The sequence below is a fragment of the Netta rufina genome (genome assembly GCF_964035555.1).
Source record: "Netta rufina genome assembly, chromosome: 1".
Classification (NCBI taxonomy): Eukaryota; Metazoa; Chordata; class Aves; order Anseriformes; family Anatidae; genus Netta; species Netta rufina.
The window spans coordinates 42806253-42824545 of NC_140123.1; the positions used below are offsets into that span (position 1 = coordinate 42806253).

The 18293-nt window shown below is 36.2% G+C and overlaps 1 protein-coding gene across 1 annotated transcript; it reads left to right on the forward strand.

Annotated features, from left to right (window-relative positions):
* Positions 1–79: 79 nt before the first annotated feature.
* Positions 80–17519, forward strand: BORA (BORA aurora kinase A activator). The gene is made up of 13 exons (XM_084281763.1): positions 80–174; positions 884–1054; positions 2249–2355; positions 5479–5524; positions 7070–7151; positions 8283–8348; positions 9109–9165; positions 10471–10688; positions 11938–12091; positions 13091–13689; positions 14090–14221; positions 15815–15989; positions 17218–17519. Exons 2-13 carry the CDS (start codon positions 899–901, stop codon positions 17301–17303), a joined length of 1878 nt encoding a protein of 625 aa, XP_084137889.1. The 5' UTR covers positions 80–174; positions 884–898; the 3' UTR covers positions 17304–17519.
* Positions 17520–18293: the final 774 nt, after the last annotated feature.

An 18293-nucleotide genomic window follows, 5' to 3' on the forward strand; every position in this document is an offset into this window, starting at 1 on the left:
GGCGCATCCTGATTGGGCAGCGCCGCGAAGGGGGCGGGGGCAGTTAAAGAGCCTGGCGGCGCCGCGGCCGCGGGCCGCTTTGAGCTGGGGCGAGCGGCAGCGGGCGCCCGGCAACCGCCCGCCAACGGCCACAACGGCCGCGCTGAGCGCCCGCGGCTCGGGGGGGCCCGGGGGGTACGTGAGGAGGGGGGGCGCGTTCGCCTTCAGCGCTGCCGCGGTGCTTTTTAAACGTCTTTGGTTTTTAATTGCCTTTTCTTTTCGCTTTTTGAGGCTTTTAGGAGCGGTGTTTGGGTTGCTCGCGCGCTGTCCCTTCAGGGAATAATGCTGAGCGGGAGTGGGTCGGGTGTGGGGTCGGAGCGGTTGTGCCCCCTGGGGAAGAGGAGGCTCAGGGGAGACCTCACTGCTCTCTACAATTACCTGAAAGGAAGGCGTGGGGAGCTGGCGGTCAGCCTCTTCTCACAGATAACTAACAATATGACCAGAGGGAATGGCCTCAAGGTGCACCAGGGGAGGTTCAGATTGGAGATGAGGAGACATTTCTGCTCAGAGAGAGCAGTCAGGCACTGGGACGGGTTGCCCAGGGAGGTGGTGGAGTCACTGTCCCTGGGGGTGTTCAAGGCAAGGTTGGAGGTGGTGTTTAGGGACATGGCTTAGGGGGTGACATTGGTAGTAGGGTGATGGTTGGACCAGGTGGTCTTGGAGGGCTTGTCCAATCTTTATGATTCTATAAAAAAGTAAGTATCACCAACCCCAAGTTACCTGTCTTTAGTGTTCTCTTGGCTCCTAACATTAAACCATTGCTCCTTAAAATCATTAAGACAACCCCCCCCAAAAAAAGAAAACACACCAGAATTCTAATTTCCTTCCCCTCTCTCTTTTCTAGGCACAGCTCATTGGCATGGGTGATACCAAAGAAGCTAAAATGCAGATCACGCCTGAAACTCCAGGACGAGCCGTGGTCCTGAATCCTTTTGAAAGTCCAAGCGATTATTATACACTTCAGGAGCAGATTGTCTCCAGTCCTTCAGTCTTTAAGTCAACAAAATCTTCGTCTGTAAGATCTAGTCTTTAGATAGATATATAGATGTTACGTATAGCACTAATGTTCTAAAATGCTTGATCACTGCATTTTATTTTAGTGTACTTCAATGTAGTACTAAGCCAAGAAATTTGGGGGCATTTCTGTGGTTCTATCGCTGACTTCAACGTGCTTCTTAAAGTACTAACATTGTTGCTCAGTCTTCCTACCTTATTGGTAATAATGATAGTTTTAAACTTTAAATATGTGGTGTGCCAATAGGTTAGCATATACCTGGTAAATACAAGAAAAATAAAAGAATAAAGAACATTTTTAAAAAATAAGTATGGCAGTGGTGCTCTTGTCCCACATTAAGTGGAACAAAACCAATTCCTACTGAAGTGCTAAGCAGTCTGTGTGCAAGCAACATTTATTTTTACTTTTACCATGAGCTGTTTGCATATATATCATGCATTGCACATGTATATGGAACACATTTTTCAGCTGTAAATTGCATTCTGATTTTCACTGGAAATTACCTCAATAAGGTTTGCAGAGGGCTGCGCTGGTGAAGCTAAAAGGGTAGACTTAGTAGATCATTTGCTCAGTGTTTTGTACGTAAGTGTTAAATTAAATAAAGGAGGGAGGTTACTGTATTCTTGAACTGGATTTTGTTGTGAACTATGCACAACATTGCCCCAAAGTGTGCCTTTGTGGTCTGCATATGGCATTACAACTCCTGAGGCTCCTTGGAAAACTGGAATAAAAGGAAGGTTGCTATATTATTTGGATATGTTGGATTAGATAAACCCATTAGATAATGCGTTTTCAGGGAACCACATTTTTCATTGTGGCAATCCAGAAGCAGTTTTATCCCATGTTCTAGATCTTTAGTAAATTTGTCCTCAGAAATTGAGGGGAAAAAATGACAACTAGATTTGTAAATGTTACCAGTAGGCTTCCACTTCATAGAATCTCACAAATCATTTTCATACCACTACCAAGAGGAAAAAATCTGATTGAGGTGGGGTTTTGTTGTGTTGTTGTGTGTTTTTGTTTTTTTTTTTTGAAGCAGGTCATTTAAGTAGCAACTTTTTTGATCGGCTTTGACAAATTATCTGCAAGTTATGGCTGTGTTGTTCTATAGGTATTTGTCCTGTGGTTTTATGTTTATCATTTTTCACTAGCAAGCATTAAGTTTCCATTTCTTTTTTTTTTTTTTTATTTTAGACACCAGGAAAATTTAGATGGTCTATCGATCAGCTTGCTCTAATAAATCCTGTGGAAATTGACTCAGAAGATGTTCGACGCCAAGCAATGTATTTGAGTCATGCTAGGTAACTCACCATCCATTTTTAGGCAGTTAACTTAGCTTGAATAGCAGAACACTGTTCATTTGCTTTATTGGTATTTCTCACAGCATTAAAGACCTTTTATTCAAATCGTTCAACATAAATTTTTACATGTCCCTGATGTGGATATAATCTTTAGATGAGGCTCCTCTGTATTACTCTTTTTTAAAGTTAAGAACAGCAGTGCCTCTCAGATTGCAATTTGGAAGACAGCTGGATACAGCAGTCAACAAAAGCAGAAAAGATAACTTGCCAATAACTACTATCTAGCTACCTCTTCTGCCTTGCCACAATCCTGTTCTTGTCACAACACAGTTTATCTTGTCAGAGTGTTCAGCATTGACACACAGGAAGCGTGGGCTTCTGTCTTTGGGACATGTGCAGAAGGATAAAGCTGGGAAAGCCAGTATTGGCAACCCAGTACTATTTTTGAAAAGTACAGATTATAACTAATGCAAAGGAGAAAAGCCTAAAATCCTTGTCTTTAAGGAGAAAACTGCTAGTTACTTGAGGTTATATGGGATCTTGATCACAACCTTGTCCTTTCTTTGATCTTTTCATGGGTGGGGGGAGTACAAGCAAGTAAAACAGGCTTGGTAGTCTGTGCACAGGTTGAAGGATGGTATTTAATGCTACTAATGCAGTGATGTATCAAAGGTAGTCAAGGGAAGACCAGAAGTGTTGATTCTTGTAAGTAGTCCCATATGTTTCTCAGATGTGAACTTCCACGAAGAATTGCACCTCATGGCATGAAGCACCATAGTAAAGGAATAGTAAAACAATCTTCTTTCCTGTTTATTCCTGTAGGACTTCCAAGTCCTGCAAGTGAAATGGAGGAACAGATAGAGGGCTGTTCAGGGTGAGAGTCCTCTGGATGTTGTGGGTTAGACAGTTTTTCTTACAGTCTGATTGTACTTTCGTTGCTCTTTTTGGACAGGAAAGAGGTGTAAGAAGGAATAGGATTTTCTGTTTATAGTAGAGATGTAGAAAGAATATAACTGTCCTTGGCTATATCTGTGGGTCATGTTTATGGATGGATGCATGGAGGGGGAGAGAGAGAAGTATGTATGTAAAACTTTGTATGACAACTCAATTTATCTTGCATAAATACTGCTTTACAGAAACTAAAAAATGTCATATGTAGCTCTTGACATTAAAAGTTTCTGATTATAAAAAAGACTTTTGGAAGCCCATGTTTTGAAAACTACAGAATGTTTTGGGTTGGAAAGGACCTTAAATCTCATCTGGTTCCAACCCCTGCCATGGGCAGGGACACCTCCTACCAGACCAGGTTGCTCAAAGCCCCATCCAGCCTGGCCTTGAACACTTCCAGGGACGGGGCATCCAAAATAATGTTACCTGAACTACATACTCTTTTAATATAGCTTGTTAGCAGTCATTTTCTCAAGCACTTGCAAAGAACCACAAGCATAAGGGATTTGGTGTATATTTCAAACTGTTAATTCTCCAGTATGTAATGAAAATCTTGGGTAGCACCAGTGTGAAAACCTACGAGCACTCTGTGTAGACTTAGGTTTGTGCATTATTACTGTTTTCATAAACTGGGCATCATCTGTGTGCTGTGTGTTTATTGCATTATTTATAAAGCAATTTTAAGAACCTTTTCCTGGCAAACTGTTAAGGAAAAATAGAAGGCATGTCAGTAATTTACATAGCTGTATTTTGTTACTGTGGCGTAGTCTTGTACAGGAACTTTTTGTTTTTACTTTCTGTTGGTAGAATCTATGCTGTCTTGCATTCTGCGTGTCAAAGCTGGAAGTGCTCTGTTGCTTGAAGTTGTGTGCAAGACTGGCTTTTATTCCTGTTAAATACACATGCCACTTTCACTTTATTTCTGTGAGTTAGGCACTAAAGAAAACCCATCCTATCTCTGCGCTTGTCAGCGCTTTTAGTGGGAGCTGCTTTCCCAGTTTCACTGTTCGTCCTTTGGAGTCTGACTTGCAAGGATGCTTATTACTCATGATCCACTATGCGTAACTAAACAATGATTGTATGTTTACTTTTTTGGTACTGTACCACCATTTTGTGCAAGTGTCTTCACAGAACAGTCATTTATAATGTCTTCAGCTACATCTGCTTAGATGATGCTAAAGATAGCATATCAAAGTACTGCTCTTTAAAGTCTGATTTCCATCAATGAAAGAGAGCTATGAAGGAAACTTTATTTATGTATAGCTACACCTATATGTGTTGGTTTTTTTTTAGCAAATATTAAAAATGATTTTTAATATTATGTACCCAGGGATACTAACTCTACCGCAAAGTATTATGATTGATCTTTCTAAAGTGATGAAAAGTCATTGTAATCTATTCTGAACCTTATAAAATAGAAAGTAGCAATTGAGACTTGAATGTGATTGTTAGAGGAAATATAAATGGAGAAGCTCAAGTATTTGAAGGTAGTTGAAGTAATTGCAATTTTTAATTACTAATTTTTTTATATTAGGCTTTTAGATTTATTTTTTTTGCAAAAAGTGTGTTCAGGGAATGTGTTAATTGGTTCAAATTGAAACAGTGTTTTATTCCTGAGCTGAAGAAACTATGGTAAGATTCCCTGTTTGAGAGGGAGAACCCTGTGCTGGGAAAGTAGGCTGTGTCAGAAATTTGAGTGTGCAAATGTGCTCTAAATATATGTTGCTCTCTTTTTTTTTCCAAATCTTTTATTCTACTAGATTTTATAGTAAGCTTCTTTAAACTGTTACCATGAGATTAGGCTTACAAGGTTCAACATAACTAAATGGTTTATTTTGGAAAATCAACTATAACTGAACCTTTGTTCAGATTAAAAAAAAAAAAAAAAGCTTACTGATACAAAGAGTAAATAGAAGGTCAGTAAATCTGTATCTGTAAATTAATTCATTTCAAAAAGATATATACAAAGTAATTGAGATATGTTTGTCCATTTCTGAACTTGTAGTATGAGTTTATTGCTTGTAGCAGTAAAAACATGAAGTCTTAAATTTTAGTATGATCTCGTTTATCATATTTCTCTTATAAATATGCGTAAAAAAAGACTACATGGTTGGGCTTAATATTTTTTTTCCTATTGCAATAGTTTTGATAACATAATTGGTTTTTGTTCCTTAGAATTGATAAGGAGACAGAAGACAGAAGACAAAAAGCCATTGAGGAGGTAAACTCCATGCTCTAAAATGTTAATTTGTTTTAACTATATACTTTTCTCCTTCCTCCCTCAAAACAAAAAAACACATTTTTATTATAGAATTTCAAAATCCAGAAGTGTTTTGGATTTTATTGGGTGCTAAGAAAGTAATTTTTGCATCCTCATCCCTTGCAGATGTAGTTAGAATCCACATGCCTTTTGCCTTCCCATCTTCTTTCACATACTTGTGGGACAAAATAGCAGATTTGTCTTTCATGTGGTTTGGCTAAGAGGAATGTAGATGTTCAGCTAAACTCTTACAGTTTTACCTTGAGGCTAAAATAGTGGTTGAGGTTTTTTTCCTTCAGTAACTGTTAAGTAACTTACTGTTTCTTTTATTACCTTTTTATAAAAAGTATAGCAGAAGCTTGGTGACTTTTATTTGCTTCTTCCAAAGTCTGCTGAGTTAGAAGTCAGACCTTCTTCCTACAGTGTAGCTTGTAATTCTTTATTTTTTTACTATCCGGTTGTCTAGCAGAGAAGGGAAAGTTAAGTGTTTCAAATTTTCACTGCAAAAATCTTCAGTGTTTTTTCAATTTCAACTAAGAAATACATACAGAGACTGCTCTGATAGACAAATCTTCCATACTGTTATTGACATTCTCATGTTGTTTGTATAATGCTGTTACCAGTTTGTCCCTATAAGCCAAAAATGTTTTATGATTCTATAAGGGTGCTGTGTAGTTGGCCTGTGGCAAAGATGCTCTGTTGCTTTAATAAAAGGATTTGCATATCCTTCTATTTCTTCCTTGTGAGGCCTAAGAACAGCACGGAAATGATAACTCGGATAAAAATCACACCTGTAGTAGTTGTGCATTTCAAGTTGAGATTTCTTGCTTCAATTTCAGTCTTGCTTTTATTGTGAGAACAGAATTTGCCACGTGTTTCTTGAGGCAATGTAATAGAGTTTATGTTCTTAACATCATAGTATTTTTAGAGTATAACTGACATAAGGTATGGAAACAACTAAGCCATATGAACTTATATTACCAAAAAGCCTTGGTCATACACATTTCTTACTGTTACTACAGAGTTTCTTTGCTGCTTTTGCAAAATAGCTCAGTTGTCAAAGTACAACAACTTAATTTCAAATTTTAATTTATTTTTTTTAAGTATGTTAAACTACACTGCAAATATGGTAGTATGCAGTAAGTGCTGTAGAGATGATTCAATTTTTTTAATAATTAGTTAATGTTAAATTAAGTGTCTACAGTTTTCATTGTGCAGACTTGAAAGACCTGAGCTGGTAGGTGACATTCAGAACACGGGTTCTTTTTAAATCAAACTGATCCTCATTAATAACTTGGGACCTGAAATAACAAAATACATAGGTATAATAAAACTATCTTTTAGGTTTGGGGATGGAAGAATTAAAATTCTTAAAAATACAGGTCTGTTAATAGTAAAAAAAAGTATGCCTTAATTTTGTTCTTGGTAAGAGTGCTAATCTAAAATAAGTTGGGAGTTCACAATTCTTAAAAATGCTAAGATGTTGTTTATTCTATTTTACTCTAGTTTTTCACAAAAAGACTCATAGTTCCTTCTCCTTGGACTGATCATGAAGGCAAGCAAGTTTCTCAGTTTAATTCAACTAAATGTAAGTAGCTTTTGTCTGTCCACCTAGAATTGTCTAACATTTGAAAAAATATCCGTTTTTTTAACTTCAAATTTCAAGAACCACTAATAAAAGATGGCACAACTGATGGATTTCTAACAGTTCTCTCCAAGTGCTTTCTTAGTTTAAAAATCATTTATTAATCTAGAATCTTATTTTTTATTTTCTTTTGGATCCTGTTCTTAAATCTTCATGTCATAACATTTCTCTTACCAGCTTAGTTCACACACACAACTTTGCTAAGCCAGTAGTGATAATAGCCGGGTCTTCTGTTTCATTCTTTTCTTTGTCATCTTTCTCATATTCTGATTGCTTTCCTGTCAGTATAAATGTATGGGAACAGAGTTCTATATTTTTCTAGCTTTATTTGGTATGTAAGTTCCTGTTGTTCTGTGTCCTGCTATGTCACTATTACTGTATGTTGTGGGTTTTCTAAACTTATTTAATATATGCCATTATTAGGTTTTGTATAAATTCGTATAACAATATTAATAACATAGTCAACGTGCAAGTGGCTTAGAAGCTGAACAAGTGTTGGCTGTGAAATACTGTGTGGTAGGAAATTCTTAAATAAGTGTTTGGGGTCTTTGATAAACTATTAAAATACTTCCTCAAGGAGATGCAAGGCATGGATAGTGGGTTTTGAATTGTCAATTTTAAAATAATCAATTCTTGAGCAAAGAACATAAGCCACAATCCTAGACCTGGGAAAGTGAGTGGTGAAACAAAGTGGTGTAATGCTGTATAAAAAGGATAGAGTGGTAGATTCTTTGTCTTCAAGCCTGGACTGCATAATTTTTTGCAAATGTATTTTACTTTAACGCAGCCTATTTGCTAGCCATAATCCAGTTTTGTTTCTAATCTCTAATGTAGAGGAGGCTGCAGTGGGCAAAGATTTGGGCAAAGTTGATGCTATTTCACAAAGCTTTTTTGAATAGAAATATTGTAATTCTTAATCGGATATAATTGTAACTTTAGTATTCCTTTCTAATCTCTGCAAAACTTTAATACAGCTATATACAATTTCTGTATCAAATATTCTAATTTACAGCTGTTAAGTTTCAGAACTATATGCAGCACATACTTAAGTTTAAATTCTTATCCGTTTCACAGCCATAGATCTAAATAGCATTTCTCCAATTGGAAGACAGCTACCTCTGCAGCCTGGGAAAAGCAATGGTGAGGAAAAAGCAATGTCTGTGAAATCACAGGTTTTCTTTGAAGCATTGTAACTCACTTTTTAAAGGCTACTTAACCTCAAAAGGAATGATTTTTTGGGTAATATTCCTAAAGAAATAACTGTTCTTGAACTGTGTGCTACTGCTTATCTTAGTATCTGTTTCTTATAGTAATTTCATTCTATTATATTGGTTCATAGTCTTCAAAAAGAAAAAAAAAAAAAAAAACCTCTGTGGAGTGTACTTTTTCCAAGTTCATATGTACTCTATTATCTGAATTTACAAATAGTAAATAAAAGCTTCAGGTTTATGGGTAAATTAGTTTCAAGAAACCTTTAATGTATTGGAACGTTTTGGTTTACAAAATCTTGGTTATTCTCTCTGCCAAATAAATAGTTTAAAAGATTAAAAGATGTCTTAAGATGTCTGTTTCATTACAGATATTTTTTTCTTCCAAGGTATTTTGGTCTTTCTCCCATTTCCTTTTCAATCCTTCTTCTCATCAGAGGCCTATTTCCTCGGATAAGAATGCCTCTCCAGAGGCCTCTGTACTACAGCCCTCTATTTTATCTCTAGGCTTGATGAGTATGCTATGTATAGTGTTGCCAAATCAGAATCCTAGTCTTAATTAACACTTTTCCTTATTGCAACTGTAACCTTTAAATAGCTCAATCGCAATGCAATTTAAAAGTTAATTTTTGTTTCTACAGTTATACTAAAAGGTCACTGTAAGCTAATTTTGTTGATTTTATTCATTACAGCGGCTTGTCAGACAGTACTGTCTTTGCCAGTGGATTTTAATTTAGAGAAAATACTAGGTATGCTTTGTAATATCTAAATTTAATTACGGATGTCTAAATAGAAAAGGTGTTTTTGTCTTGTTTTTGCTGTTTTTGTCTTATGAAATGATGAAAATTTAATGTATGAATTAGAGCTTTTAGTAAGTGGTCTTAAAAATAGCCAGTTATTGTATGTTGCATGTATGTTGACATACAACTTAAAGTTGATATGATTAGAGTGTAGACATAAGGATAAAAGAAATGGAGGATTATTGGAGCTATATTAAAACACCAAATGCAAAATTGTTAATAAGCAGAAGACTTTTTTTCCTCCTTCAAATATAGCAGTTAGTTAACTTTGACAGTGATTTGTGATTAGATCAGCTCTACAATAAGGCTTACAGCCCAGTCTTTCCTTGAGTAAAACTATGCTATAATTATGTGCCTTTAATTTAAGTGAAGCTGTGGTGGTGTGACTAGCAGTTAAATGGTGGCAAAAATGCCATGGTTGCTGAGGAGGAAGGGAGAACAGTACAAAATTAATTTCTCTGTCTACCAGATCAAGCAATGACTGCTTGGCTCTCTAGGCAAAATGACTGTAAAGGCCTTTTCTTACAGTTTCGAGATGTGAATAGACAGCTCAGAGTTTTTTGGCTGCTTGCTCCTATCCCAATATTGAAGTTCACGATCCCGATTGTGCCAGTTAAATTATTTGTGAGATTGCAGTGTAAACTTATTTAACTTGGTTATCAAAACTAAAATAGAACCATACGCAGTGCTTCAGTGTTTGATCTTAACAAATGTTTCCATCGATGAGTAGTGCATGAATTCAGGTGAACTTTCATGTCTTACACTAAATAACCAATTAGAGCAAGATATTTGAATGAGTGTTTGTTAATATTGCACTTCTGCTGTAAACTGCTAAACTGCTTTAACTTCAAGTTCAATCTGTTTTACTTTTGGATACATCACCATGACCATCAGAGCACATGAGATTCTTGAAAAAGGATCTTGTCTTGCTTATAGAGTATAAAACCCCTTTTACCAATTTAAAATGTTAAGAGTAATATAGTTTTGGAAACAGGCCAGTAAGTAGATGCTAGCCCCTCTCTCTGTTAAATAAATTGCAGACTAAAGTGTTAAAGGTTGATAGGCAGAAGCAGAACCTTAGTAGATAGAGTGTAATGATTGTTGTAATGTTAACAAATTGGGATAGGTCCCTAAATTAGTTCAATTCCATGCTGTAATGGTAAATTGGATTAAATGTTTTGTTGTATATGCCTCCATAGTGGAAAGTTTTTCTTGCGTTCTTACTGGAAACAACTTCCCCCCCCACGTTTCTAGGTGAATATTTTAGAACTGATGAATTTGCAGATCAGTCTCAGGAAAACCTGAGCTCTTCATCACTCAGAAGAAAGTTGTTTTTAGAAGAAAATGGAAGTGTATCTGAGTGTTTGTCCCCTCCTCTGCATAATCCATGCGGTAGTCAGCCACTTGGAGTGCTTTGTTCAATAGATATATCTCCAGTCCGGTGCAGAAGCCCCCTGGAAACATCTAGCTCAGTAAGTAGCCTGTTGGGGGATGGATGGGATGTGACTTAGCTGGCACAAACTCTTTACAGCAGGCTGCACCAATTTTGTTTTCTAACAGATTTAACAAGATGAACAGCCATGTTTTTTTTAGAAAGCTACAACTGCTTTATGGGAGAGCAGGTATTAGACCAAGGGTGGTTTTTTTTTTTTTTTTTCAAATTCCATTTTCAGAACAAATTTATATGAACAGAAGTCTTAAAAGAACATAGAACTAATTTTTAATCATGCATAAAATTATAATGTCATGCTGCTATTCTCTATAGAAGGCGTTGTGTTTTAATTTCCTTTTGCTATGAAAATGAAGTAGGAATTGATATATCAAGGACTTTCCTGTAAATATGTTGGAAACTGGTTATTTGTAAAATGAGTACGTATGGGAAAAAATGTTTAAATCGATGAGGTGCTACCGAAAATATTAGCTGATAAAAACCGATGATACAATTATAATCCTTATAGCTCATAAGCTCATTTGTGGTGGGAGAAATAACTTTTCATATAAACAGATCTTTGAATGCAGTGCTACATAAGCTTTTCTCCATTGACCAGCAAATTCATATGAATAGACAAATATTAGAAAATGGAATGTTATGTCTGTTTCTTAAATTGAGGGTGAATCTTAGGCCCAGATAAGCAGCTAAGCTCTTTTAGGTGGCATGGTGTTATGGCTTCATCTGTTTGGAGGCTGAAGTGCATGGAAAAAAATAATTCCAGCAAGAGTGTAGTTTAAAAAAAAGTCCATGCCATAGTAAAGCATTCCTGTAGCACAATTATACTGCTAAAATATATATTTTGCACCAGACTCTTAAGCAAGATCTATTGTGTGTTTTTTGAGGAAAATTACTTCGCTTGTGAGTTAAGTAATTCAGGTATTGATTCCATTACAATATAAATAGTAGGCAGCTTTCATCTGTCATGGTGTTAGAAACTGAGGTGAAATACTTGACTACACAGCTTTGTTTAGGCTTCTTGTAGTTATTAAATATAATGGGTGTTACATTCTCAGTTGGTATTAAGTGACAGAGGCCGTTGCTCTTCTATGTGGAGGCGTAAAGTCCAAGTGAAAAGGTGGAACAAAGCCAAACTAATGAAAGATTGTCTTCATACAAGAAGGCTAGATTTCCTCAGTACTGTCATATTAAGCTTGTAAATAAGAAAATTTATTGTGTGCATATTAATCGAAGTTTCCATTATGAAAATGTGTTTTTTTTTGTTATTGAAGGGTCAGTTTTCATCCAGTCCTATTCAGGGAGGAACAAGGGCGTACAGTCTGGGAAGCATAACAAGCCCCACGTTTCCAGAGGGGTCTCCTGCACATGCTGGTTCTCCTGCTTTTTCACCAATTGCTTTTCATATAAGACATACACCACTGTCAGGTATGGTTTTGCTGTATATGTATTACTTGTTTTTGATTTACACATTTGGATTAAAAAAGCAGCTGTGTTTTTACTGGAATTTGTTTCAGAGATAAGGTAGTGGGCTTGGCGTGCCAGTTGTCTCCTTCTGTTTGGCACAGTTGTTGGCTGTGAAGTATCTGAATAATGTGAAACAGGGAAGTGTATCTACTTGCAAGAATCAGTTAAGGAAAATAATTTAGAAAAAGGAACGGAGACCTAATGAACAAAATGTGAAGGATTAATCTAGTCTGTGGAGGGGGTTTAAAGCCATATGCCTGAGCAGACAGGTTACAGTTTTGATTTGGTCAGACCTGAAGCATTTTAATTGGACAAGGGATATTTAGCTTGAGCTTTCAAATCATGTTATGGTCAAGATGATTTAAAATGAACTTGACTAGAGAAGAAACGACAACTGTTGGTGTCCTTGTTGTTACTCTAGAAGATGTCAGTATTTTCATTTTTCATCCATTACCTGGGAGGACTTGAGCCATGTTTATGCATGATTTTGCTCTGAGCCTTATAATGTTTCGGTGCGATTACATAAACAGATTGCATTGGTGTTTCCCCACACTTGATTTTAATTTTTTGACAATTTTATTGCTACTCAAAAATTTTTACATGCCTATGGAATGTGTGCGTATTTTTTATTCTGAAAACAGATGGGGAACCAGCCTGCACACACTTTCCTGGGAACACTATAACATTGCTGTTTGAAAATGCAAGACGTCCTCAACCTTAGACATAGTTTGCTTTGCAAAATATATAGTTGGAAAAAAATTTGGTGGTAAAATTTGGATTGAAAGGTTGCCTTGACCACGTCAGGTACTTCCAGAAGGCCTTGGAGCAAGGAGGCAGTTCTCTGAAATACTGTGTAGTTGGCTATAATTATTCCAAGTACTGCGGAGATTTGAGGATAGTGACTTCTGATATCTAATGGAATAACTTTGTTTTTTTTTTTTTTTTTTTTCCTGTGGACAGACCAAAGAAAACTTACATTTTGTTCTCCAGATATTGCTTCTGCATCCAATAGAATGACACCCCCAAGTACAAGAAGTCCTTATATAGATGGTTGTTCTCCAATTAAAAATTGTTCTCCTATGAGTCTTGGAGGATGTAGGGGATCTGCCCAGTATCAGACTTCTGTCATTAGAATACCATTTGCAGTTGAAAATCATGATGAGGATGAGGACAAAGAAAATGCTGCTCCCGCAGAAGTGCGGTTCCCGGAAATGGATAATGGGATAAACTTGTGTCAGCAGGACAGTGATGCTTTTGCACATGGTACACATCTTGTTCTAACAACTGTGTCTATTGCACAAGATCACTCGGAAGCTTGTCGTCAAAGGCTGTCATCGTTTCAGGATACAGAAGGCTTAAAGGAGAATAATACTGTAGATATGGCTGATGCAGCTGAAGTGTCAGAGGAGAACACTTGGATAAAAGAAACAATTGGCAACAGCAATGCACCCATGACCAGCTTTATGACAGGGATCACTTTCAGCATTGAGAACTCCCGCATGTGCATGTCGCCTCTTGCGGAAAGCAGTGCAAATCCTTGTGACAACAGCAGCATTCAGGTAAAAACAAAACCCTTTTTGCTTTCCTATAAAATTGAACTACATAAAGGCATGTTTAGCATGTATGCCATGCTGGATGCATTTGCCTATTTTTTCCTCACTGGATGTAGCTTGCAGGCTGTACTGGGGCTTTTACCATGGGTCCGCCCCAACTTCCTTTCTCCAGTGGACCTTACATAGCATTTAATGATATTTTTTAACGTCACTACATACAGTAATACATTTAACTTGATCCAAACAAATTCTGGCTGACCATTTTACAACTTGCTTTTGTTAGTATCTGATAGTTGGTTAAATTTGATTAATTCAGCTTAATCTAAGTCATATCCCTCAAATTTTTATACTTGATTTATTAGTGATAAATTGCAGTACAATTTAAAGTTCTTCCTCTTGATTTCAGGTGGACAGTGGTTATAATACACAGACATGTGGAAGCAGCATTATGGATACTGTGGGGGCTGAAAACAGTTGCAGAGAAAATGATGTGAATACTAACATATTTCAGAATAAATCTCAGCTTCCTAAAACAAAGGTAGGAGTTAAATTACTGGAAAAAAAGTCTTCCCATCTAATTCATCTGTTGGTTATTTTATTCAGTTTCAAGGGGTCTGGGAATAAAAACTGTCAGGCAATTAAGCGCAAAACGGCATATCAATATAGCATCATTTCAAGTATGTTGAAAACAAGGAAGAAATATAGGACAAACATTGTAAGCTGGCAATTAAATTAACGTATTCTGTAATAAAGGAAAAGGTAGTTTAACGAGAAACTGAGGTATATGCATAAAGGGTAGGTTTTAAGGCTGCTTATGGTCTGTCCTTCATTTTGTTGTTCTTGCTTTTTTCTTTTATTGCTTAGTTTTCAAAATCTTGAGTGCCTGTGGAAAATCACATTTTTGGGGGAATACTGTCCACCACTTCATTTTATAAACTTGCCTCCAGTTTTTTTCCACTGTTTCTAACAGGCTGACTTGGTGGGGGTCTTTTGGTGGGATGAGTCTTTTGATTATGAGCCATGTAGTGACCTACCTTAAAGCCTACAGAAGACAACTGGCAAGATTCCCAGGCTCTTAGTCTCGTGACTGATGGGGAAGAATTCTTCCAGAGCAAGGGAAGCAGGGCTACAGTTTCTTTGCAGGAGAAAGCAAAAGTCATCTCCTCAGACTTAGTAACTATGGTTTTATAAACTTAGTTGTATATTGTCTTCTACTTAATGGTTTATGGTCTTTGAAGGAGAGACAGTAGTGACCAGTAATTATATATATATAATATATATATATTATATATATATAATTATATATTATATATATATAATATATATATTATATATATATATATTTTATATATATATATAATATTACTGGTCACTACTATATATATATAATATATAATATTATATATATATATAAAAAAGCACATTCAGTCTTGGTTTCAGTTCTGGATGTGATATGCTAATAGCTGCTTCTCTTCCATGGTAGAGCAGATTGATGCTGTCTCACAGACCAATGGCAATAAATCTGGGACTTAGCTCAGTTAAGATTAGGATAACTGTCCATAACAGGAAGAATAGATGAATCTTTTCTTCCTCTAACTTCTAAAAAATACTCAGCAACTCTGATGTCCTGTCGCAGGCATCCTGGTGGATATGGATTATGCGTGACTATCCTTCAGAATCAGTTGGCTCCTATCAAATATGTTCAAGATGGTCAGCAATGTCACACGACTGGCTTTTCCCACGGCCAGTCTTGCGATGGCTTGATCCTGATTAAGCTCAATGTTATATTTTGGATTAAAATTTGCGTTGCTGACATTAATGTATTTAATTCAGCTCTTAAAACAGAGAACCCCCAGAGAATGGAAAGCAAAAAGCATGGCTATTGCTGGCTGCAAGAATTGAGCCTGGCTCATTCAGAGCATGTATGCTTTAAGAGATTCTTGTTGACAGCCTGTCTCAGCAATTGTCAAGACAAAATATTTTCATTGCTCTTTCATTTCAGAAGAGGAAAGATGGGAGGCAAAGGTATTAACTTTAACTTGACAATTTCAGATAGTAAGTTTGGATCTTGTTTCTTTGGGGGATTTTTTGTGAAAATGGTTTTAAAATAAACGTTTCCTTATAAACCTAGGAATGTGTTTTAAGCCATAAGGACGGTCAGTTGCTGAGAGCAAAATCTCCAGAGAAGCAATCCTGTTTCCATAAAGCGAAAACATACAACGTGGTATTTGGTCAAAATGCGAATTGCAACATTTCTACCTGGAAGCATAAAAATGAAAATCAAATTCAGGGATTTCACAGAAGTGGTATGTAATGTCCTGATGGGGAACTTCAGTTGTGTTGTCTAATGAATGTTGATATGTGTTATGCCAATGTGTAGGGAATTGGGAAAGGGTAGGCTCAGCCTAAATCAAGTGATGAAACTCAGCTGACTTTTATTGGGAATATGTGTATGTTTCATAGTAGACAACAGGCTGTTAAAAATGAATGCTTTTATTTTAATACCAGGCTAGTCCTTCACAAGTTTTGCTTTGTTTTGCATGAAAACACCATTCCAGTTGTAGAAATAACACTTTTGCAGTTAAAATTTTTAATTTTCTTACTACTAAGATGAGCTTTATGTCAAAAGAGGCCTTTCATCAACTCTTTGAGCAGTTTTTGCGTTGGTTTCACAGAAATCAAGGAAAAGGATAGGTGACAAATCTCTTCATAGGAAAATAGAATTTATCCCTTTTAAACAAGCAGCTCTTAACTCTGAGAAGTGCGTATCCATCAGTTTACCATCACCATGTAGTTAACTAAGATGTACTATTGGTTACTTTAAAGTTAAATGCTAGTGTTGGTACCTTAGTAATTGCATTACTGGTGATCTTGAAGATGATCACCAGGCTTAACTAACGTCTAGTAAGAACACTTGTGTCCAAATCCATGCTCCAGTATCCTTTCCAAGGAACGTAAGCAGGTGCAATGATTTTCACTGCTCTTAGTGTGTCAGTAAGGGAACAGTGCAGCCTTTGTTATTATGGAAGTAAATAATTACATTTCTACTTCCCTCTCACATTTCGGTCCTAATCCTATTATGTCTGCTGCAAGAATTACCAAAAAAAAATAGAGTATCTAGATAAAGTATCTAGAAATACCATTCTTGCATGCCAGTTTTTGTAAAAAGCACTAGTTTAAGAAAACTCAAAATACTTCTGAGAAAACCATCAATGAACAAAAGCAGTGGAATGAGGAGGGTCTGGAAGCCCGGCACTCCCTTTGCCTAATAAAATGAGATTTGAAAAAAATTGATTGGATTTGTTAAAAAGGTTCATTTGGAGTTAATGTGCTTGTGTGCGTTTAGAAACAAAAATATGGCTGGTATTTTTCTAACCCTACTAAGTAAGAGGGAAGGGAAGAGATACGGGGAAAAATGGAAATTTGGGGGCTATGTGTTTGTAGTGTTCTGAAGCTTTATATTTTTTGTGGATTACTCAAAACATCCATTTTAGTAGTTGCTCTGGTTGAAGTAGTCTTTCTCTCTCTTTATAGCAACGATATCCAGTCCCAGGATGCTGGATGGAAATTCTGCTTCCTATGCTGTTCAACAGTCCACAGAAAGGCCGACATCACAGTGACAGATGCATAGCCATCAGCACACTAAGCTCGAAACAGTTGGTCCAACCTGAATTTGAGGGAAACTGACAATGTTTTTAAAAATTTCAGAAGTGGAAGTATGAGCAGCATTGCATAGCATTAAAAAGCAATGTGTTAGAGGTGGGACTTCTGTGCAGGCATTGTATGAATGGAACAGTTCTTGGAAAAAATGTCATCACTGACATACCACTGAAGTCTTTCTGAAAAATATCCTTAAAAAGAGAAACTTCTACGCTGTCAATAAAATGTGTTTTTAGAATTCACATTTCAAAAAATAAAAATCAAATAAAAATCACTTTAGGTTTCTCACCAGCAAACATGATGTATGTTTTTCTTACTTCAGTAACAATTTTATCAGTGTTTCTGTAATGTTTCTGATGATAATTGAACCTAATGTCCTGAGAGATCTATTTAATAAACTTGAAATAGTGCCCTGCTAAAAGGTGGAAATACTTGATAGGATTTGATAAATCCTGGAGGATTATTTTTTTAAAAAGTAAAGAATTAATTTAGATTTCTGGAAAACTAGTATGTTTAATTAGGCATTCAAAATGTTCTCAGCCTTAACTGGTAAGATTTGTAGCTCAAAGGCAAGATGGCTTATTGTCAAATTGAAGCGTATTTATTACTTTGTCTTTTGTTTCTCACAATTTTCTTTTACAATCAGTTGAATGGGTTACCTTTAGGTTACCTTTAGATTTCTGGAATGTGCAAAGGAACGAATAACAGCATACAACAGTGTAGAGGGAGAAAATGATAAGCAGAGTACTGCAAATTATGATCAATTTCTGAACTGCTCTGTATAATAGCTATGGTTAAGACTTGGTTTTATGTTTTTAATGAAAAATGTTGATTCTTTATAGTGATCTGTTCAGTGATCAGAGACTTTTAAAGTAGCAGATTTAAAAAAAAAAAAAAAAAAGGAAAAGCAATCACTAAAATGTTTGATTGCACCCTCTATAAGTATTTCC

Bases quoted from the DNA above. Each gene is read 5' to 3' on its own strand.
- BORA (XM_084281763.1), top strand. From the start codon at position 899: ATGGGTGATACCAAAGAAGCTAAAATGCAGATCACGCCTGAAACTCCA. The intron at 9,166-10,470 runs GTATGCTTTGTA...CCACGTTTCTAG, and splicing joins TAATTTAGAGAAAATACTAG to GTGAATATTTTAGAACTGAT. The intron at 14,222-15,814 runs GTAGGAGTTAAA...TTATAAACCTAG, and splicing joins CTCAGCTTCCTAAAACAAAG to GAATGTGTTTTAAGCCATAA.